This window comes from Oncorhynchus masou, chromosome 7, assembly GCF_036934945.1.
Source record: "Oncorhynchus masou masou isolate Uvic2021 chromosome 7, UVic_Omas_1.1, whole genome shotgun sequence".
In the NCBI taxonomy this organism is placed as follows: domain Eukaryota; kingdom Metazoa; phylum Chordata; class Actinopteri; order Salmoniformes; family Salmonidae; genus Oncorhynchus; species Oncorhynchus masou.
This window is the reverse complement of record NC_088218.1, coordinates 19070894-19095800: the sequence shown is the minus strand read 5'-3', so window position 1 is coordinate 19095800 and position 24907 is coordinate 19070894. Positions and strand designations below refer to the sequence as shown.

General features: G+C 42.6%; 1 protein-coding gene across 2 annotated transcripts; it reads right to left on the bottom strand.

Annotated features, from left to right (window-relative positions):
* Positions 1 to 408: 408 nt before the first annotated feature.
* LOC135543461 (heparan-sulfate 6-O-sulfotransferase 3-B-like) lies at positions 409 to 23583 on the bottom strand. 2 transcript variants are annotated; one of them, XM_064970743.1, is made up of 3 exons: positions 22511 to 23583; positions 1736 to 2539; positions 409 to 1419 (listed from the first exon to the last, which is right to left on the bottom strand). In XM_064970743.1, exons 1-3 carry the CDS (start codon positions 23077 to 23079, stop codon positions 1413 to 1415), a joined length of 1380 nt encoding a protein of 459 aa, XP_064826815.1. In that variant the 5' UTR covers positions 23080 to 23583; the 3' UTR covers positions 409 to 1412. The 2 variants fall into 2 exon arrangements, with proteins under 2 accessions (XP_064826815.1, XP_064826816.1); XM_064970744.1 differs by having other exon boundaries at positions 409 to 1416.
* Between the last annotated feature and the right edge of the window lie 1324 nt (positions 23584 to 24907).

The following is a 24907-nucleotide window of genomic DNA, read 5'->3' as shown; positions in this document are numbered from 1 at the left end:
TAGCCTACTCTTTATTGTGCTGCGTTGGAGTCAAGCTCAATCGCACTTTAAACGCTTCATTTCACCCTGAACTGCCTGTAACCACAACTAATGGTTAACGGCTGCTCTACACCACTATGATGTAAGAAGGTTCTAATTGGTTCAGACAGCCAGCCTATTGTGCCCCCCGGTATTTATTTCTAACATCTTAAACAGAGTTCCATCACACAGTGTGTGTGTGTGTCTGTGTGTCTGTGTGTCTGTGTGTCTGTGTGTGTGTCTGTGTGTGTGTGTGCGTGTGTGCGTTCGTGAATTTGACAGAGAAAGCGTGCAAAGAGAAGTGGATGTCATCAAGACTTCTCTTTGTCATGAATAACACACAATGTGAACGGAAGCAGAAAAAAGGACAGCTTTTGGAAAGCTTGGAAATCAGTGGTATGCTGCGTACATTTAATGCACAACTTTCCTACAGGTGAATGTCTTGAATACCATCATACTGTACATACTAACTCATAGTTGGAAAGTAAACTTACAAGGTAAACTAATACAAGTCCTGTCTTAAATAACCAAAGTATGGGAGGGTGGTTAATGAATAATTGATTGTGTTATTTACTTACATATCTTACTTTAGAAATCATGAGCAAGTCCTATGTTGTAAAGCTAGGCTAATGGAATCTTCAGCAATTTTGGTAATTAAAATGTAATCTTTGGTAACTTTGGTCATTTAATCAAATAACTTTGAAAATGTTTAAATTCATATATTAATACATTTTTTTTTAAATATCTGTGTCCATATTGTCCATGAGTTTCTCGTGGATAGATCATATGGTTCAAGAGAAAATTGGCTAATTAATGAAAAAAGCATCTAATTAAGAATGGCATTATTTTCATCTAACTCTGCAACTCTTCCAACTATTGACTTTTTTTCACAACTACCACCACATTGGCGCCAAAAAAAATACAACAAAGACATAGTCAAATAAATAAAAGCGTGTGAAAAAAATATAAAGGTGTTTAATGCTGAAACCCTCATATTAAACACCAATGGTTTTGATTGATGGTTTATATTAGGATAATATTTTACAAGTTTTACATTTAATTTCTTATTTTAAAATCATCTTACTTGATTATTTTATACATTTTACATGTGATAAGGCCACATAGAGGGCCACAGATAATTACTGACACCTGTGATAATCTGAAGTACCCAAAATGGCCAGTAGATGTCATCTGATAAAATATAAAAAGAAAGCTACCAAAATCCTGGTAGTTTACTGGTAAACTTCGAAAGTTTCCAGTAATATACCCACCCTTTGCAACCCTAAGCGAACCACATTATTTTCAAGAATCCTGAGGCGCTTATTTTGTTTACGTACAGTCCCATGGAGATTCTGATCAAATCTTGTAGAATGTCCATTTGACACTAGAGTTGTTCACCTACTTTGAAGAACAGACAAGCATTAGAAAATGAACACACACAATAAACTCTGCATGAGAGGAGAAACAAAAGTTGACAACATAATGATAAATAGTAATAATAAATACATCTATTTGAAAGATTAAGACACCATTGGGCAGCCCAAGGCAGAGAGAGAGAGAGAGAGAGAGAGAGAGAGAGAGAGAGAGAGAGAGAGAGAGAGAGAGAGAGAGAGAGAGAGAGAGAGAGAGAGAGAGAGAGAGAGAGAGAGAGAGAGAGAGAGAGAGAGAGAGAGACTGACAGGAAGTACTAGTCCTTTCATGGATGTTGCGGCCTCACCATCTCACCACCTGGCTGCTGTAGTCCTCTGTGGTGGCTACACCTCCCACCTCCTCCCCTTCCACCCCCTCTATCTCCCTCTCCTCCTCCTCCCTCCTGGCTTTGGAGATGGGGGCTGTGTGCTGGTGTAGCCGCTGCCTCTCCTCCTGCCTCTCCTGCCTCTCCTCCTGCCTCTCCTGCCTCTCCTCCTGCCTCTCCTGCCTCCTCCTCAGCCTCTGCTCCTGGTGCTGTGTCTGGCGGCTGTACTGATACCTCCGGAGGAACAGCTCCTTGGCGTACTCGTACAGCTCCACGTCCAGGGCGTTGAGCCCCTCGATGCGCCGCCGCAGAGCCCCCTCCCCCACCCCCACGCTGGCCGCCCGCGTGCTGTTAATCTGCGTGAAAGCCTGGATGAAGCGCAGACCGAACGTCCGCTCAAACAGGTACTGCGTCTTGCGCTGGAACTCGGTCAGGCCGTAGAAGGCCATGTTGCGGAGGTTGTTCTTGGCACTGGCTAGTAGGACACGGCCGCGGTCCCGTTCGGTGCCGATGGTGGAGACGTTGTAGCAGCCCACCAGGCTGAGGTCGGCCAGCATGCGGACCTGCCGGTTGTTGGCCAGGTTGGAAGGGCAGTCCATGAAGTTGGTCAGCGTGACCCCGGTCCAGTCGTCGCCACTGTAGCAGGCGGGCAGTTCGTCCTGGGTGGGAGAGCGGCCGTCACACATGTGCAGGGCTGTCTTCCAGGTGGCGCCCCGCTGCACGTGCTTCCACTCGCTCAGGTAGCGGGAGACAGGGTCCCTTAGCATGGTGATGTAGTAGAAGTTCCTGCAGCAGCAAAGACAGAAAAAGACATTCGTTTCAATACTTCCTTCCTTTCCATGTCTCCTTTCCTTGTCTCCTTTCCTCCGTGCTCTCCAATCCGTAATGACAGAACTGGGAAGTGGGAGAAGTGGGAGCGTTAGAGAGAGTGAGACTGGCACACGTCTTTCACTTTCCCTCCCTCTATGTAACACTCGCTGATGAGCTAGGAGGTGGCAATGAGCTATAATTATTTGACCATGTGAGAGAGAGAAAAAGGTGGAAATGGGGCGATGAAAAGAATGAAGAAAATACCATATTTCTCACATTTAAAAATAGCATTAGAAGATAGGAAACTCTAATAACGCTCTCTCTCAACAGTGATCCTAATGAGCTGAGAGCACAGTGGGCTATCTCATTTTTAGTACTGAATAAGAGACATTTTTCATCCTATTGCCTCCCTAGCTCCTGAATATGCGTACCTCGGTATCTTCCTTTCACTACGTAACAAATAGCTACATTTAAGTAGTATGTTTCTTTTTCTGAAAAAGATGAACTTATCGAACATCCAATCAAAAAAGGGAATATAGGCTAAAGATGAGAGTGTAGTGTATAGAATCACTTTTTTTCTAATACAGATCACACCGCACTGCAGTATTTTTTACATTATCCCGTAGTCAAATAAAGTAGGGGAACCGTTTTGGGCACCCGACAGGTACAACGGGGAGTTTGAGAATTGAGATCAAGACTAAAACCTTGAAAACTGCAGCTACACGGCAAAGTAAACATCTTGTATGTGTCAAATGCAGAGCGCTGCTTGTTTTCACTTAGAGATTCCTGACGGCGAGCTGCTAGAGATTCATGAGGAGCGGGTAGCAAAAGAGTTGAGCCTGCCAGAGGAGATGAAGCTTCACAAAGCATCATTCACTTGTACATTCTGATGGAGAAGGGAACAGACACTTTATACGATAGATATCATAGTCAACACTGAGCCGCTAACATTTTGCCTGAACAGAAACTGAATTGCTTGAACAGGATTTTCTCAACGGTGAGCAATGGCGTTGAGTAGTCAGAGTATGTCAGATGTTGTCTCTATACTGATCAACAAATATTGATTTCGACCAAAACTCTTAGGGGTAATTAAGGAAAGGGAAATGTCAGTCTGCACCACTGAAGTGGTAATAATGGCTCTGTGACTGCCATTTAAAGAACCATCTGACTGTTGACCTTTTGGTGCAGGGGACACACACACCACCCTCAAAGGTAATTAGGAGATTATTGTCGGGTGGCAGACTACCATCGACCGATATTTTAATGTGTCAGCAGAAATAGATCCTAACAAAGTTTTTTTTCATGACACACGCGCGAGCGTGAGAGCACACGCACTCACACAGACTCACACACACGCACTCACACACACACACACTCCAAGCCGTAATGGATATTAGACCACAGCACAGGCTGTAAATGAATTAAACTGGCACTGAGAGTGTGGGGAGAAATGGATACACACCCAGAGCTGTACAGAGAGATGGACACACACTCTCAGAGCTGTACAGAGAGATGGACACACACTCTCAGAGCTGTACAGAGAGATGGACACACACTCCCAGAGCTGTACAGAGAGATGGACACACACTCCCAGAGCTGTACAGAGAGATGGACACACACTCCCAGAGCTGTACAGAGAGATGGACACACACTCCCAGAGCTGTACAGAGAGATGGACACACACTCCCAGAGCTGCTGCCTACACAGTCTTTCTGGGAAGAGGGCATTTTAGACCCCCATTACAGATGTAGGATCTTTATTTGATCACTCTTTTGTTGCTGAGAATTGTCCTGCACCGCTGGATATGCATACATTCACAGAAAACCCGCACTAACACACAGTTATATTAAGAGTATTTCACTTTTCATGTTACTCCATTTTGACCAGCTAATAGCCTAACCACTGTTCAAGCAACATTATGGACTAACCGTTCAAATCCTGTTGCTGCAGGATTATTTTGCTGTGACAATACTGGTCCAATTAAGATTCTACATAACCACAGGACAGGCCCATCAATATGTCTCCGCACAATCCAGACATTCTAGCTCCATCCTTCTATTCTTCCATAGTGACCTATTGACATGAATGGGCGAATGTCAAAGTGCTCCGATTACTCGTCAGTGTGTATGTGCGCGTGTGTGTGTGTGTGTGTGTGCGCGTGCGTGCGTGTGCATGTGTGTGTGTGCGTGTTCGAGGGACAGAGTGGTTGGGAAGGTCGGGGTATCAGTAAACAGTTAATAGAGTCTGTCATCAAACAATTGAGTGTTCCGCTTATCTTACTGTGCAAACAACAGTGCACACACACGTTGTTTCAACATGCACACGTTTGGCATGTAATTGACCTGGGCGAACAGCATATTCTGTAACAGGATGGATGTTGACTTACAGACGGGCTACACTCCATGCATTTACATATATACTGTACAAAAAAATATAAACGCAACATGTAAGGTGTTGGTCCCATGTTTCATGAGCTGAAATAAAAGATCTCAGACATTTTCCATACCCACAAAAAGCTTATTTCTCTCAGATGTTGTGCACAAATTTGTTTACATAGTGAGCCTTTGCCAAGATAATCCATCCATCTGACAGGTGTGGGATATCAAGAAGCTAATTAAACAGCATGATCATTACACAGGTGCAACTTGTGCTGGGGACAATAAAAGGCCACTCTAAAATGTTAAGTTTTGTAACACAACACAATGCCACAGATGTCTCAAGTTTTGCAGGTGTACAATTGGCCTGCTGACCGTAGGATTGTCCACCAGAGCTGTTGCCTAACGAATTAATTTCAATTGACTGATTTCCTTATGCGAACTGCGAACTAGTTGAAATTGCTATGTGTTGCATTTATATTTTTGTTCAGTATACTTGTTTCATTTCTACAGCACAGAAGAAACTCCAGTCACTTGAAGCTGACCAGAGCCTAAGGGCTTGCTTTAAAAATATATATATATATTTTACTAGGCAAGTCAGGTAAGAACAATTCCTTATTTTCAATGACAGCCTAGGAAGAGTTGGTGAACTGCCTGTTCAGGGGAAAAATGACAGATGTCATTCAGCTGGGAGGATTTGAACATGCAACCTTTTGGTTACTAGTCCAACACTCTAACCACTAGGCTACCCTGCAGCCTCAGTGGCTTGCTTTACCGTGGTAGTGCCAGTCATCTTTAAAAGGGGATGGAATCTAAATAAAACAAGCTGAAAATGTGAAAGTCCAAAACTATTTAACGCCGAATCCTATATACTCTGTGTGCTTATAGACATATATTATGATCCCTTATAAATGAGAGTCGAACCATGCTTGCATCTGTATATGGTGACAAAAAAAGAGAGTTAAGCTGGCAGCCACTTTGTTCCCAATCATTTCGACCTAACTAAAATGGGACATCGTGCCAACTGAACAACCTCATTACATGGGGAATCTTCTCCATTTCTTCTGTGTAGACCTTTCCTGCAGTCAAATTACCTAGTGGCCTCATGGGTGGAATGTTATTCATATTTTTTCCTAATTTAGTTTAGTTTGAGTTTATTTTTATTTTTTTACAGGGACAGTGCACATTAATCAACGTTTCAGTAAAAGTGCCGGTTTTAGCCAGCCGGCTAATTTTCAACCGCAGTCCCTGGGCAGGTTATTAAAAACAATTACAATATAGACAATAGCAACATAGAACAAGCAAGATATAGCATACAGACAGAGCAACATAGGACAAGCAAGACGTAGCATATAGACAGAGCAACATAGAACAAAAAGCAGCAAGACAAAATTCATAAAAGCAACAAAGTGTTTCCACACCTCACAAGCTACAGACAACAGACAACATGGAAAGCGGCAACACACAGCTAGGGATAAACATTCTTCTTTTTTTAACACATAAAAATAGTGTGGGTTTATGTCAAACGGTTTTTATATTTTTCCTTATTCCATTATGTATATAAAGTGTTATATTGGGATGCAAACTCAAAATGTAATACATTTCAACTCTATATCTGACATGGTGCAGGTGACTTCTTGTTTTAAGACTACCAAGAAGCACTCTGTGTGACCCTTATTCAGCCCACTGCAGAAAAAGGTTCAACGCTGCAGGTACGTGGACAGATCTAGCTTACCATCCTCAAACCGGTACATTAACCCTGACCTTAGATGACCGTCTACACTACAACTGCCTCCCACTGTTTCAACAGCTGTAGCGGGTTGCTACTCCTCTAATGAAGACCTGTGATTTCTACTGGGTTTCCATAGTGGAATGAGACAGATCGGATTCTATAAGCGCGACTGGAGGACTGATCCTGCCTGATGACTTCCTTGAGAAACAAACAACTATTTCCACAGAGCTCAGTCAGAGAAGTGCAGGCAAATGAGCCCAGCTCCTCTCTGTGTTGATCTCACAAAATCCCTGTGTCGCTTCAATTCAAATTGTGTTGCAACAAGGAATATGAACATGCACTGTAAGAAGCCGATATAATTTACTAATAGTCACTAATATTTATTGAAATAAAATAGTAAACCAAGCAATTTAGGGAAAGCATGTAAATGAGCAAGAACGTAATTCACTACTAGATAATCCTTTTCATTCAGAAGAACACTCCTCCTCATATTCTGGTCAATGCAAAGGCTGTGGCTAAAATGGCACCCTATTCTATGTAGTGCACTTATTTTGACAAAAGTAGTGGATTGTATAGGGAATAGGGTGACATTTCAGATGCATCTGACCCTAGTGGAAGAGAGAGGCCTCTATCCACCCTAATAAGATGAGTGCCTCTCAATCATTCATAACGGACCACTCCAACAGTGCATAGAAACACTCTGGGCACTCTGGACAAGCAATCAATACTGCCCTGCCAGGACTCCCAGTGTCTGTCTGATGGATGGTTGAATAAAGATAATTGGTCAAATATTTTTTTTGAAACAAAATGGGCGAAGTTGGCTTATGGCATTTAACACGGCTGGACTTGTATCCACTGGCATTTAGTAAACTATACAGTGTCTGCAGTGTCTGCTGACCTTTTTGACACATTTCTCCGGTTTAGAAATGTCTGAGGGAAACAGAGGGTGTTATGGGTACTCGGACCCATGATAGTCAGGAAGATACTTGGACACAAACTCATATGATTTAAAAAAAATACAACTCTAAGAAAACAGTATGCTGCTATATCAGACAAAGCACTCAATGACTAACGTAAATGAATGGATGGGACACTTCAAATAGGAGCAAGAGATGTTGAAACACCTTGTATTCCCATAGACCTAGAATTCTATTTCTATGTCTATTTCTATGCCCCTCTTATGGCCTGATCTCCAAGTCTCCTTCATCTGCAGCGCAGACAGCCTCTCATTGATTAACCTGAGTGTGTGGGGCAAACTTGACGCTCTTGCTGTCTCCCCCCTTGCCTCCCCTCACCTCCCCCTCGCTTGCTTAGGCTTTCAAGGAACTCACATTTCCATAGAGGAAATGGGATCAATATTAGCCAAGACAATTCTCATTCATTACCATTAAGAACACAAACTGGCTTGATGAGGTGGAATTGAGTCACTTACTGGAAAATGGCTCAAATCAAATACAATTGTATTTGTCACATGCTTCATTAACAACAGGTGTAGACTAACAGTGAAATGCTTACTTACCCAGCAATGGAGAGATTCTCAATAAAAAAGAATAGCAAGAGGAATAAATGCACAATGAGTAACGATAACTTGGCTATATACAAGGGGTACCAGTCGATGTACAGGGGAAATTGAGGTAGATATGTACAGTTGAAGTCGGAAGTTAACACACGCTTAGGTTGGAGTCAATAAAAACTTTTTGGTTTTTCAACCACTCCACGAAATTTCTTGTTAACAAACTATAGTTTCGGGCAAGTCGGTTAGGACATCTAATTTGTGCATGACACAAGTAATGTTTCCAACAATTGTTCACAGACAGATTATTTCACTTATAATTCACTGCATCACAATTCCAGTGGGTCAGATGTTTACGTACACCAAGTTGACTGTGCCTTTAAACAGCTTGGAAAACTCCAGAAAATGATGTCATGGCTTTAGAAGCTTCTGACAGGCTAATTGACATTTGAGTCAATTGGAGGTGTACCTGTGGATGTATTTCAAGGCCTACCTTCAAGGCCTACCTAACTCAGAGCCTCTTTGCTTGACATCATGGGAAAATCAAAAGAAATCAGCCAAGACCTCAGAAAAACAATTGTAATCCTCCAGAAATGGGTATTCCAAATGGACAATGACCCCAAGCATACTTCAAAAATGGCTTAAGGACAACAAAGTCATGGAATTGGAGTGGCCATCACAAAGCCCTAACCTCAATCCCATAGAAAATTTGTGGGAGAACTGAAAAAGAGTGTGCGAGCAAGGAGGCCTACAAACCTGACTCAGTTACACCAGCTCTGTCAGGAGGAATGGGCCAGAATTCACCCAACTTATTGTGGGAAGCTTGTGGAAGGCCACCCGAAATGTTTGACCCAAGTTAAACCATTTTAAAGCAATTCTACCAAATACTATTTGAGTGTATGTAATCTTCTGACCCACTGGGAATGCAATGAGAGAATTAAAAGCTGAAATAATTCTCTCTTCTATTATTCTGACATTTCACATTCTTAAAATAAAGTGGTGATCCTAACTGACCTAAGACAGGGAAATGTTACTAGGAATAAATGTCAGAAATTGTGAAAAACTGAGTTTAAATGTATTTGGCTAAGGTGTATGTAAACTTTGGACTTCAACTGTACATATAGGTTGGGTTAAAGTGACTAGGCAACAGGATATATAATAATTAGTAGCAGCAGTGTATGTAATGAGTCAAAAGAGTTAGTTCAAAAAGGGACAAAGCAGATAGTGCGGGTAGATATTAGGGTAACTATTTAGCGGTCTTATGGCTTGGGGATAGAAGCTATTCGGGGTCCTGTTGGTTCCAGACTTCGTGCATCGGTACCGCTTGCCGTGTGGTAGCAGAGAGAACAGTCTATGGGTGGCTGGAGTCTTTGACCATTTTTAGGGCCTTACTCTGACACAGCCTGGTATAGAGGTCCTGGATGGCAGGGAGCTCGGCCCCAGTGATGTACTGGGCTGCACACACATCCCTCTGTAGTGCTTTGCGGTCAGATGCCAAGCAGTTGCCATACCAAGCGGTGATGCAGCCAGTCAAGATGCTCTCAATGGTGCAGCTGTTGAACCTTTTGAGGATGATACTGTTGATGTGAGCCATGACCAGCCTTTCAAAGCATTTCATGGCTACAGATGAGTGCTACGGGGCGATAGTCATTTAAACAGGTTACCTTGGCGTTCTTTGGCACAGGACTATGGTGGTCTGCTTGAAACATGTAGGTATTACAGACCGAGTCAGAGAGAGGTTGAAAATAGCAGTGAAGACACTTGCCAGCTGGTCAGCTGCTATGAGTACGCAGCCTTATGAATGTTAACCTGTTTAAAGGACTTACTTACATTGGCTATGGAGAGCAAGATCACACAGTCGTCCGGAACAGCTGGTGCACTCATGCATGGTTCAGAGTAGTGTTGCACAGTATACCAAAACTTCTGTACTTTTTTGATACTAGGTGCTAGAATTTATGTTACTTTCGGTACTTCTGTCAAATGTGTCTCACGGATCAATTCTGTCTATAAGCACATCCGACCCCTTGTTATAGGCGTGCCTGTTCCACTTACTCATTGCTAACCTGCACTGGGACTCTGGTCGGCATTATGTTAGATACCCACTGCACAGAAGTTAACACACTTGAATAATGCGACACTGCCTGTAGAAATGTTGAAACTGTTAATTATTGTTCACAAAACAATGTCTATACAGGCTAGAACCCTTTGCAATGAAATACTGGTAGCATCCAGCTTTGTAGGATAACTTTCCTTGCTAGCTTACAGATAAATCTGACATCAATTCACTACCCTAGTCCTTTGTTTGTGATCAGCAAAATGAAATCAGCAAATAATACTGATTTCAAAGCCAAAATGTTATTAATTCACTTATTAGGTCTCTCATTAGCGAACTAACTGCATTATGAATGACGTTATTACTGGTTAAAGAGACAGAGCACGTTTTTATAAAATAAGCTACTTCTATGCAAATGTTGTTGATCAGTGCAATAAAATAAGTCCCAAATGGAAGGTAAACAGATTGTTTGTCATCTGTAGCCCCATGAAATCTGCTAAAACAAGCTCAATAACTCAACACACTCCTATTGAATATGTATTCACCTGTTTTGTGGATAAGGCTACATGTTGATTTACAAAATGTATCAACAGAGATTTACCATTCAAATAAATTACCATTATGTAGTTAGATTGGTAAAAAAAAAATCTAATTGATTGTATGATTGTATAATTGATTAATTCACTTATATATGGCTGTCTCTGAAATATGTTGATTAAAAAAAGGCGCTCAAAAGATGCCCAAACATTTAACAGAGCAGCAGCTGAGTTTATCTGTCTGGATCAGGTGCCATTCTGTGGCATTGTCTAATATGCCTTATTTTTTGCCGTGGTATCGTTTTGGTATCGAGTGTCGTGATGGTATCGAGTATTGTGATGGTATCGAGTATTGTGATGGTGATACTAAATCTGGTATTGAAGTCAAAATGATGGTATTGTGACAACACTAGTTCAGTGTTGCTTGCCTCGAAGTGAACATAGAAGGCATTTAGCTCATCTGGTATGCTCGCGTCACTGGGCAGCTCGCGGCTTGGTTTACCTTTTTAATCCATGATAATTTGCTAAACCTGCCACATCCGACGAGTGTCAGAGCCGGCATAGTAGGATTCAGAACATATTCCAGTCTGTGCGAAACAGTTCTGTAGCTTAGCGTCCGCTTCATCGGACCACTTCCGTATTGAGGGCATCACTGGTACTTCCTGTTTGAGTTTTTTCTTGTAAACATGAATCAGGAGGATAGAGAATGGCTAAAGGGAGGGCAAGAGCCTTGTATGAATTTCTATGTGTGGAGTAAATGTGATGTACATTTTTGTTGCATTTAGTTGTACATGTGATATGCTGGTAAAAATGAAAATAAACTAATTTCCGTTTCCCTGCTTTAAAATCACCAGCCAATAGAAGCACCGCCTCTGTATGTACATTTTCTTGTTTGCTTATTGCCCTGTACAGCTCGTTGAGTGCAGTCTTAGTGCCAGCATCGGTTTGTAGTGGCAAATAGATAGCCATGAAAAATTTAGATGAAAACTCTCTTGGTAAATAGTATAGTCTGCATTAAAGATAAAAAAACTGAAAATGGAAAGGGGGATACCTAGTCAGTTGTACAACTGAATGTATTCAACTGAAATGTGTCTTCCGCATTTAACCCCTCTGAATCAGAGCGGTGCGGACCCTTTACTCAGTACTTTGTTGAAGCACCTTTGGCAGCGATTACAGCCTCGAGTCTTCTTGGGTATGATGCTACAGGCTTGGCTCACCTGTATTTGGGGAGTTTCTCCCATTCTTGTCTGCAGATCCTTTCAAGCTCTGTCAGGTTGAATGGGGAGCATCGCTGCGCAGTTATTTTCAATCTTGGCTTTCATCAGACCAGGGATTCTTGTTTCTCATGGTCTGAGAGTCCTTTAGGTGCCTTTTGGCAAACTCCAAGCGGGCTGTCGTGTGCCTTTTACTGAGGAGTGGTTTCCGCTTGGCCACTCTACCACAAAGGCCTGATTGGTGGAGTGCTGCTGAAATGATTGTGGGAAAAGTCAAGGGGTCGGAATACTTTCCGAATGCACTGTATATTATCCATGTCCTTGTTCAGCCACGACTCAGAGAAACATTGAATATTAAAGTTCTTCAGTTTGTTCTCTCGTGACTGTACGTTCACCAAAAGAACAGAGGGTAAAGGTGGTTTATTTCCTTGTCAACATAATCTCATCAGGATGGCGGCTCGTCTGCCTGTCTTGCCCTGTCGCTTCCTCTTTCGAGTCCCGGGGATTAGTGCCTGGTCTGGAGTAAGCAGCAAGTCCAGAGCTGTCGAATCATTGAAATATAAATTGTCATCCAAATCGAGGTTAGTGGTCGCTGTTCTGTCCAGAAGCTGTTTTCGTTCATAGGAAATTATGGTGAACACGTTATGCACAAAAAAAACAAGAATTGGTCAGGAGCCTGTAAAATGGCTGCTATCCACTGCAGCACCATCTCTTACTCTTCTGCTGTGTTGACTGTTTTAAGTCTGTGCACTGTCCCCCCATAGGAAGTTTGGCCAAACTGAGACTACTGTCTGTGATTCCAATCCAATGAGGTGAATAAGTCCATCAGACATTTCAATAAATCACGGTTGCCTGACCTGGTACTTGTGTACTAGCGTTCCTACCCTACCCTTACTTCCGCCATATTGTGTGATACGGGTAGATAAAGCGGTTTGAAAGAGGTGGATGTTTCTACTTCACACTGAAGCTAGGGTGATGATGGTTCTCGGGGAGTGTACCACACAACCAATGCAAATCCAATTCAAACGTGTCACTAACACCACACTGAAGCTACATTCACCCACATAGGCTACACGAGGCGTACCATTTCCTATCATACACTTTCATCTTCACAATAACCCCATCGGTTGTCCTATTCCCAAACTTAACACCCTCAAACACTCTCCGACACCCCTTTCTGGTGTGTGAATTAGCTTCTCTGCAGGAGACCCAGAGGATGTGAGTTTGTGACCTCCTGCTCCCCGACCCCCCTGCAAGAGGTGGAATTTGCTGCTGGGATTGGAGGTTGTGTCCTTGGTAATGTGGTCATACTTAGTGGCAGATCACTTAGTGGCAGATTCATTCAATACTTACTGTAGGGCCTGAAAGATTGTCAAAACAGGGAACTGAAGATAACATCTAAAATCACATCACCTAAACATTTCTTTCAGAATATTAGAATGTCAGTATGGGAGTTATATTAATGTGGGAAATCATCAGATGGGAGTTGGATCATCAGTGTGTCCATTGAGCCAGAGCCATGTGGAGCTGTGTGACTACTGCCAGCAGTCAGACTGTAGGAGATATCCTCCCCAGTCTGGTCTAGAGATCTACTTAATGAAAACTCACAGAGAGAGAGAGAGAGAGAGAGAGAGAGAGAGAGAGAGAGAGAGAGAGAGAGAGAGAGAGAGAGAGAGAGAGAGAGAGAGAGAGAGAGAGGAAGTTATAGAAGAAGAGGCAAAGAGGGACAGGGAGACAAACAGACACAACAAAGAGCTGGAGCTCTACATTATAAACCCTCGCTGCACCACAGGGTCTAAGAAAAATACAGACAGAGGGTGAGAGGGAGAAGTGATAAAAAAGAGGCAGAGAATGATATAAGTGATGGATAAAAGAGCATAGATACTATATATACAAAGGCCCTTCTTAGAGCTTGCAGGGAGGACAACTCCATGGGAGTTGAAAGACCTGCCTGAGCTGTCTGTAGAGTAAGGTCAGATCCTAGAAATAGAATGAAACTCATTCCAGTTCTATGGGTCAGACTCTTGTTCATTCACACTCTCAGCACTGTCTCCGGCCCGTACAGCCAAGTGTGGGATTGAACAGATTCATTCACTCTAGTGTGAGATTGATTTTGTTAAATGACTGATTGATGCTCAAGCCAGTTCCAGGATTGGAAGGTGTGGTGTTGTTGGGGTAATTCACTTGTAATGACTGGAGCCCAGAGATTATCATGGTCAGGTAAAAAAAATCGAACTAGCCCCAATTATGGCAACTGAGCTCACTAAGTCCTCACTGAGAATATTTGATACAGAGCATCAAGTAACGTCAGAGCTCACACTTGGCAGAATGGGACTGTTAGTGTGTCTCTCTCAGTTTGTGAGTCCCAAATGTCATCCTATTCACTAAAGGTCACTAGTTTTAATCAGAGCACTATGGGCCCTGGTCAAAAGTAGTGCACTAAATAGGGAATAGCGTTCCATTTGGGACAGAAACAATGTTTCTCTTCCTGAATGTACATGACTGTCACCATGTACAGTTGAAGTCAGAAGTTTACATGCACCTTAGCCAAACTCAGTTTTTCACAATTCCTGACATTTAATCCTAGTAAAAATTCCCTGTCAGTTAGAATCACCACTTTTATTCAATAATAGTTGAGAGAATGATTTATTTCAGCTTTTATTCCTTTCATCACATTCCCAGTGGGTCAGAAGATTACACACACTCAATTAGTATATGGTAGCATTGCCTTTAAATGGTTTAACTTGGGTCAAACATTCCTGGGAGTCTTCCACAAGCTTCCCACAATAAGTTGGGTGAATTTTGGCCCTTTCCTCCTGACAGAGCTGGTGTAACTGAGTCAGGTTTGTAGGCCTCCTTGCTCGCACACACATTTTCAGTTCTGCCCACAAATTTTCTATAGGGTTGAGGTCAAGGCGTACAGATGAAAGTGACACCTTAGGCATTTGGAAATTTCTCCCAAGGATGAACCAGACTTGTGGAGGTGTACAATTGTTTTTTCTGAGGTCTCGGCTGATTTATTTTTATTTTCCCATGATGTCAAGCAAAGAGGCACTGAGTTTGAAGGTAGGCCTTGAAATACATCCACAGGTATACCTCCAATTGACTCAAATTATGTCAATTAGCCTATCAGAAGCTTCTAAAGCCATGACATCATTTTTGGGAATTTTCCAAGCTGTTTAAAGGCACAGTCAACTTAGTGTATGTAAACTTCTGACCGACTGGAATTGTGATACAGTGAATTATAAGTGAAATAATCTGTCTGTAAACAATTGTTGGAAAAATTACGTCCTAACCGACTTGCCAAACCTATAGTTTGTTAACAAGAAATGTGTGGAGTGGTTGAAAAACCAGTTTTAATGACTGCAACCTAAGTGTATGTAAACTTCCGACTTCAACTGTATTAGGGACCAATCAGATCACTTCTTCACTCTCTTCTGTTCGACGGCGTGTATAGTCTCTCTCCACAGATGAAAAGTGAATGCTGATGCAACACTCATTTAAAGCAGGGAAAGATGCTACGTGCTAGCCAAGCGTGAACAGCTGTGTGGGAAATCCTTGTTTCCTTTAGAGACGCTGTCATAACTTAACACCACTCGTTCGGCTGATGCTGTTGGATTAAATAGAGTTGTGCATATTAATTGAGCAATTAGTGGACGTGACTGAGCAGATCACTTCCTCTACTGTAATGCTCTGCCAGTTGTGGTGATAATAGAATACCTTTCTATACCCACACATGCCCATGTGCCAACACACACACACACACGCGCGCGCACACACACAAATGCCCACACACTTACTGCACATCCACAGTGCAATGTGCAGTCCATTACAAGCCCACAGAAGAATAGGCAGAGAAGGTATGTTACTCGATACAGCACAGAGAGAGAGAGAGAGAGAGAGACAGACAGATAGAGAGAGGGGGAGGCAGAGACAGAGAGAGAGCGAGAGCGAGAGCGAGAGAGAGAGAGAGAGAGAGAGAGAGAGAGAGAGAGAGGGCTAACTGTGGCTCTCTGATGGTCTCAGATCTGGGATGCTATTTTGGGAGCTACAGGAAAGCCCCAGGGATACTGGTGTGGAGACAGTGGAGTAAAATGAAAGATTTACCAGGTAGATCTTGGGTAGTGTGTGTGTGACAGAGAGAGAGAGAGAGAGAGAGAGAGAGAGAGAGAGAGAGAGAGAGAGAGAGAGAGAGGGAGAGAGACAGTGAGAGAGAGAAACTTTTGTTTATCCATTTCACTTGCTTTGACAATGTATACATGTTTCCCATGCCAATAAAGCCCATTGAATTAAATTGAGAGAGAGGGGGAGTAGGAGAAGGAGGGTGAGAGGGAGAGGGGAGTAGGAGAAGGAGAAGGAGGGTGAGGGTGAGAGCGAGAGGGGAGTAGGAGGGTGAGAGTGAGAGAGAGAGGGGAGTAGGAGAAGGAGGGCGAGGGTGAGAGGGAGAGGGGAGTAGGAGAAGGAGGGCGAGGGTGAGAGGGAGAGGGGAGTAGGAGAAGGAGGGTGAGAGGAACGGAGGGTAGGCGGGGAGACACCAAAGAATAATTGTCCCAATTGGTGTTTTTAAATCACTGATGAAGGATTTTGAGGCTGATTCCCTGACCTGTCAATGTTCTTAATTTGCTGTTTTATACTCTTGTGAATTCAATGTTTTTTACTAGATTACTTGTAGTTTTTCACGTTGTCTGTCTTTAATTGTTTTTGTAATGACTTGGTGCTGCCCATCTTGGCCAGGGCGCTCTTGAAACTACATACAGTAATAGATGGAACCACAGCATAGGCCTACATACACAGATGACCAAACAGGTAAAAACACAGTCACATATCACTTATGAGCATGTCCTGATTGCTTCTCAGAAAACAACTAACATGAAAACAGTCAATTTATGTCTCTATTTCAAATGACCTTATATTACAGAAATTCAGTCAGACAAAAGTATTTAGAATTTCTTTGACACAGCCATTGGCATGCCACTACTCTAATACTCAAACCTGACATGTTAGTAATTACAGTAGCTCGACATGTTAATCGTAGCAGTTTCTTTCTTCTAAATAAGTCACTTCCAATCCTTTGGGTTGTCTTGGGTGAGCGACACGCAGCACTCACCCCACACTAGAGGTCGACCGATTAATCGGAATGGCCGATTAATTAGGGCCGATTTCAAGTTTTCATAACAAATGGAAATCTGTCTTTTTGGACACCGATTTGGACGATTTTTTAATTTTATTTTTTACACCTTTATTTTATCTGTATTTAACTTGGCAAGCCAGTTAAGATCACATTCTTATTTTCAATGACGGCCTAGGAACGGTGGGTTAACTGCCTCGTTCAGGGGCAGAACGACAGATTTTCACCTTGTCAGCTCGGGGGTTTCAATCTTGCAACCTTACAGTTAACTTGTCCAATGCTATAACGACCTGCCTCTCGTTGCACTCCACAAGGAGCCTGACTGCCTGTTACGCGAATGCAGTAAGCCGAGGTAAGTTGCTAGCTAGCATTAAACTTATCTCATAAAAACAATCAATCAATCATAATCACTAGTTAACTACACATGGTTGATGATATTACTAGATATTATCTAGCGTGTCCTGCATTGCATATAATCTGCCTGAGCATAGAAGCATACAAGTATCTAAGTATCTGACTGAGTGGTGGTAGGCAGAAGCAGGCGCGTAAACATTAATTCAAACAGCACTTTACGTTTTGCCAGCAGCTCTTCATTGTGCGTCAAGCATTGCGCTGTTTATGACTTCAAGCCTATCAACTCCCGAGATGAGGCTGGTGTAACCGAAGTTAAATGGCTAGCTAGTTAGCGCGCGCTAATAGCGTTTCAAACGTCACTCGCTCTGAGCCTTGGAGTGGTTGTTTCCCTTGCTCTGCATGGTTAACACTGCTTCGAGGGTGGCTGTTGTCGTTGTGTTCCTGATTCAAGCCCAGGGAGGAGCGAGGTGAAGTACGGAAGCTATACTATTACACTGGCAATAGTAAAGTGCCTATAAGAACATCCAATAGTCAAAGGTTAATGAAATACAGATGGTATAGAGGGAAATAGTCCTATAACTACAACATAAAATGTCTTACCTGGGAATATTGAAGACTCATGTTAAAAGGAACCATCAGCTTTCAAATGTTCTCATGTTCTGAGCAAGGAACTTAAACATTAGCTTTCTTACATGGCACATATTGCACTTTTACTATCTTCTCTTTGTTTTTGCATTATTTAAACCAAATTGAACATGTTCCATTATTTAATTGAGGCTAATTTGATTTTATGATGTACTATATTAAGTTAAAATAAGTGTTCATTCAGTAGTTGGAATTGTCATTATTACAAATAAAAAAATACAAAAAATTGGCCGATTAATCGGTATTGGCTTTTTTTGGCCCTCCAAAAAATATTGGTATCGGCGTTGAAAAATCACAATCGGTCGACCCCTACCTACACACACACACACACACACACACACACACACACACACACACACGCACACACATAGCTGTTACTGTAATACCACGCACACAGAATCTCTATCGTGAAACCTGTGTACTCAAAACACATGATAAGGCAGAAAAAGAGAGGGGAAAGGAACAAGTAGAAACAGGCTTGTATTCGGGACTTTAGTGATGTGCTATACATACACATGAAGAACAACAGGCTTGTATTCGGGACTTTAGTGATGTGCTATACATACACATGAAGAGCGACAAGTTTGTGTATAAATCGGGATCTGCTCCTTAATCTACCTCCAGATGATAAAACGATGTAATCTCTCATCTCCCGTAAAGGAGTGTGGAGATTACTACTATCCTCTGAATACCTCTGCAGAATGCATGATATTACATTACAATGGAACATATGACGTTTTTGCATGTTCTGAATAGGGACTGATACATTTCTGGAATATGATCCTAACCAACGACACATTGGTTTTTTGAAAGACTTCCCAGTCAATTGCTGGGAGAAAGTGTTGCTGACACAAGACTTTATTCAGGCATATGATCAATTGACCAACTTCTATGGAAAATAATAACTGAATGGACCTTTGGTCTAGGGTAGCCTAGTGGTTAGAGCATTGGACTAGTAACCCAAAGGTTGCAAGTTTGAATCCCCGAGCTGACAAGGTACAAATCTGTCGTTCTGCCCCTGAACAGGCAGTTAACCCACTGTTCCTAGGCTGTCATTGAAAATAAGAATTTGTTCTTAACTGACTTGCCTAGTAAAATAAAAACTCAGTCCTGCCCCCCCCCCGGTGCATGTTTTGGTTTTTGTTCCAGCACTACACAGCTGATTCAAATAACCAACTCATCATCATGTTTTGATTATTTGAATCAGCTGTGTCCTGCTAGAGAAAAAACCCAAACGTACACCCCAGGACTGAGTTTGGGAAGCCTGGTCTAGTTAAACCCAGGTCTATAGAAACTACACAGAGAGAACACACTAATGACAGAGTTACCTTATACCAACTTGGCTAATTAATGTCGGAAATCATACCTCTCTCTCTCTTGCCTTATGCAAGAAAGAAAGGGTGAATGAGAACCGGGATGCTGTGTCTAATGATGTGTGAAGAGGTTTTCTGTGCATGTGTGTGTGTTGCTGATCTATACCGAGTGTCTGGAACACACACACACCTCGGAGTGTGAGACATCTGCTATACATGAATACACCTGGGGCTACACCTCCACTGATAATCACCTTCTGATCATATATTATCAGTTGTATGTTAATGACTTATTCTTATTAATTTTTGTCCTATCTGATGTGACTTCCTTGCTATATGTGTCTGTGAAATGGCTTGTGACAGAGTTAAGTGAAATTCACTGTAAATACTGTTTGAATTTCAATCTACCCTCTGAACTAACTGGGAGAGGAGCTTACATAAAACAGCCTTCTCTTCAGATGGGAATCTTGAGCTGAGGGATTTAACGGATGAGAAATTGACTTAAGTGCAGGACAAGATTAATGTCAGAAATTTCCCACCAGATGGATTTTTTCTAATTTTCTTATGGTCTGTTTTGGGACCTAGTGCCAGTGAAACGTGGAGGAGGAAGACAACGCTGAATCATCAGTGTACTGGATTATGTGCACAAACCCATATTATTAGACTACTAGACTGCAGTGGGTCCTGGGTAGGATGTTTTATCTCTCCACAAAGCAAAATGTTAATAACATATTTTTGTCTATTCTGTCTATTCTAGTAGTGGTGTCTCTTTGCGGAAGAAACACATTACCTAATGTTCACAGGCTCTGAGTAAAAGCCGTGTCCATCAGCCTCAGGGTTTGACTTCAATTTATTTTCAATGAATTGAAGAAAATAAACTGTCATCGAAGATAATGGGCAGTGCCACTGACAAATGAAGCAGATTCTAAGGTTGGAGTAGTGTGTTGCTGCTGTGAGGAGCACGCCATGCTGGACTCAGTGGCACGGTGCTCTTATTAGTGATTGGCAGTAACCTCACATGACTCACTGATGGGGTTGGTCAAGGTAGATTATGTGGAAAGTAGGACGGAGGTCAAGAAGGGAGGGAGGGAGGGAGGGAGGGAGGGAGGGAGGGAGGGAGGGAGGGAGGGAGGGAGGGAGGGAGGGAGGGAGGGAGGGAGGGAGGGAGGGAGGGAGGGAGGGAGGGAGGGAGGGAGGGAGGGAGGGAGGGAGGGAGGGAGGGATGGCTGGATGGCTGGATGGCTGGATGGATGGATGGATGGATGGATGGATGGATTTTAGTATTAGGGCAGAGCCTAATCCTGATTATGTTGGTTAGGAATACGAGATACATCCACATTCACCCACGCTGGTCGCTCCAATGAAAGTAGTCTGATGTGACAGGATCTGATGTGACCTTTCATGCGTTAGCCTGACTGAAGCGTCCCATGCTCTGAAGTTGCATGGGGACTGCCTGGAAATGCCAACGCTGTCAGAGCCCTGGCACCAGCCCTGACACAGCCTCGACCAGGGAGACCAGATGATGGGGTGTCTGTGAGATGACCCGAGGGCAACAATAGACAGATGGCAGCTCTGTCTCCACTAAAGACCATCATGTCCCCATAGATGCTCCATGCTAGCCTATAGGCTAGCATGTGGCAACCTCTCAATTTCCCATGTTAAAGTCCCAGTGCAGTCAAAAACATGATTTTCATGTGTTTTATATATATTTCCACAATATGAGGTTGGAATAATACAGTAAAATTGTGAAAATGATGATAGTGCCCTTTACTGTAAGAGCAGTTTGAAAAGGCTGCCTGAAATTTCAGCCTGTTTTGGTGGGATGGAATTTTGGGGTGACATCACCAGGAGGCAAATATGTTAATAGACCAATAAGAAAGAGAGTTCCAAACCTCACTACCAATAACAGCTTGTTTTCAGTTATCCCCTCCCCACTCAGACAACTTCCAGACAGTCTTAGAAAATATCTTTGTTGAGAAATTGCTCTTTGCTAACAAGCTATTTTTGTTAATATTTTACCATTTTATCTGAGATTTTTCTCTCTCAAATGAAGGTAATTAATTGCTACCCAGAAATGATTTGATCGTGAGATTAAAATGACTGCATTGGACCCTTAACAAACCAGTGCCATGGTTCTGGTCTGATGGTTTGACCCGTTTCATTTCCATGCTTATTCTTCTTATACAAGCAGATCATATTTCTGGAATACTTACGTGCGTTGAACCAGATTTACTGTTTCAGGTTTTACTATCTCAGTCTTTATGGTATTTTATAACACCCTCATTATCGTTAAAATATCTTTGAACTCTTGATATCAATAAAAAACCATGGGGATAATCTACAGTGCTCTACTTGTATTATCCCTATGGTTACAGTACATCCTAAAGCTACAGTCAGAAGTATGGGATCAGGACCAACAAGAGGACAAATGCACCAACCAAAAAGACAACAAGATTAAATGATTGTAATGTCAAGCCGAACCCAAAAGTAAAAACCTTGTTTATTTTTTAACTAGAAGTGTTTCAGCCCTTCTACCCCAAAATGGAATAACCCTGACATAGAGGCAGTTTATAATGTGTTTATAATGTGTTTATAACCATTTATAAAGGGGTAGTGTACAGTAGCCCTCTGTGAGGATAACTACTGCCTGTTAAAGCCTTCAGAAAAGGGCTAATTCATTTTCAACAGGAAAATGGGTGCAAGGGAGGAAATTGTAAATATCTTTAGTCAAGCGCCTTGTCTTCTATGCGTTTAATCAAGCTTTTAGCACGCTCTATTCAAAAGAGAGGTTAATCATAATAGTCTTTTAATACAAACCATAATGATTTTAATCAGTGTTCAAGCTGGGTTGGAACAAAAGCCTGCCCACTGCAGCCCCCTAGGGCCAGGTTGCCACCCGTGTTGCATGCTATTGTTCCTGTTATAGAAATGTAGTATAGGCTACATTATTCTTTCAAACCTATCTGATCATTGAATTTAATTCTGTCAATGTACACTTGCATCTCACACTGTTTCTCCTGGCCACAAACAGTTTAGGCTCTACTGATTAGCTACAGGAACAAGAATCAAATTGAGACCCCATACCGTCGGTCCCTCTGAGCATCCTTCTTGTCTTTCTTGTTCATCACTACAGGCACGCAGTTAGTCAGCTCGGTCCAGTCCGCATGTAGACCACAACTCCAGCCAGTAGAGAACCTGGAGAAAAGCCAGGACTCCGCTTTGCCCGGGCGGTGACAGGTACATTTCTTCTGTCCTGGCATACAATCACAGGGCTGTTCGAGGTGAATGTTTCGGACAAGGTGCCGTCCGAAAGTAGTCCCACCGGTCTTCTGGATGTGAAGGAACACTATAACGTCATCTCCTTTGATGTTGAAATCCACGTGTCGCTCAAGGTCTCGGTCAGTAAAATTGAATTTGGACAGAGTTGTTGAGGAACCCTCCGACTCCAGCCCTTCTTGGTACGCGTAAATGTCGTCCCCCGAGTGATATTGGCGGAACATTCCACTCAACTTGTCCCCAGTTAGGAAGCGAAAAGAGTTACTGCCGGCTGGACAAATGTACTGATAGCTTATCATCAAGAAGACCACGGCCAGTATCGGAATCAAAATGAGTTTGTTGGATTTATCCTCCATTGTGCGTGCTGAAATAGTCATGCCATTGATATAAGCGGTAACATAAAGTCTCCAGCCAAACCAAATGCTCTAACTCCTCGTGCACCCTGCTTCATCGTAGCCTAGATGGTCACAGTTGTCAAACTTGATGTCTCCTATTTATTTCCAGTAGCAAAATGTTTTTTTTTTTAACTATTCCCAACGCTATGCCAATGTATCGTCTTCTATTGTCAGAAGCAAATGAGACATTTCTGAAATTTGAAAAACAGACATAGCCTACCCGGGGTAGTCTATCTCACGAGTGCGCAGCTGATTCAGCATCTTCTTCGACAACGGCTCTGTCCGGAGGCGGCGACTGCAAGCTCGCATAAATGCATCACGCTGTCATTAGTAGCATAACCACCAGGCGCACACGCACTACCCATGCATCTCTATAGCCTACCGGTCCACTGTTCATTTTAAACCTTTGCGTCACCACGGCAATGTTTTTAAATAATACTTTTGTCGCTTTAAGGCTGGCTCTTCAAGTCAACATCTCAACAACAATTGTTCATCTGTGCGCAGGGCAATACATTGAAAGCGGAGGATAGAGAGCCATCTACATATGAACCAATCATTTATCATCACTTGCTGTAAAATCGACCAATCCATGAACATAGCCTACGTGAAATACCCATTGGCCACCATAACAATATTCGCACTAAAACATTACTTTTTAAGCCAATCGAAACGGGGATACGTGATTATGCCTATAGCCTACACTGGCCAGCCCCATGAATGGACATCAAATTCCGTTTCTGTCAGTTTGCAAAGGCGTTTCTGATGTCAAACTTCTGGTTTATCAAATTCCTATTAGTAACTACATGACTTTCAAACAAATGTCGTATGTCTTCTTGGATTTAAAGTGAACCCTGTGCTGAGCTGAACGGTCTATACTAGGCTATAGCGTTCCAGAACCTTGGACAGGTCCAATAGCGACAGACTAAAGGAAAGCAAAGAACCTTTGCAACCACTACGTGCGTGTGTCAAATCAAATGTTATTGGTCACATACACATATTTAGCAGATTTTATTGCTGGTGTAGTGTAATGCTTGTATTCCTAGCTCCAACCGTGCAGTAGTATCTAACAATTCACAACAATATACACAAATCTAAAGTAAAAGAATGGAGTTAAGAAATATATAAATATTAGGATGAGCAATGTGAGTGGCATTGACTAAATACAGTAGAATAGAATACAATATATAGATATGAAATGAGTAAAGCAGTATGTAAACATTAAAATTACATTATTAAAATGACCAGTGATTCCTCTAAGGTGCAGGGTTGAGTAACTGGGTGGTAGCCGGCTAGTGATGGCTATTTAACAGTCTGATGGCCTTGAGATAGAAACTGTTTTTAAGTCTCTCAGTCCTAGCGTTGGTGCACCTGTACTGACCTCGGCTTCTGGATGGTAGCGGGGAGAACAGGCCGTGGCTGTTCTCCCTGCTAAAGTGGGTCTAGGGTGCCAGGTAAGGTGGAGGTGATATGATCCTTAACTAGCCTCACAAAGCTCTTGATGATGACAGAAGGGAGTGGCACGGGGCAATATTCATTTAGTTCAGTTCATCTTGAAGCAAGTGGGGACAGCAGACTGGGATAGTGAGAGATGTAATATGTCCGTAAACACTCCAGCCAGCTGGTCTGCACCTGTTCTGAGGACCCGGTGAGGGATGCTGTCTGGGCCGGCAGCCTTGTGCGTGTGTGGAATCATTTCCTGATCATTTTCTTTGCAATGCACCTCCAACATTACCGCCTTTTCCAAAATTACACCATAACCTGCATGGCCTTGCAGGACAGTGTGCATAGCCCACTCGTGCAGGACAGTGTG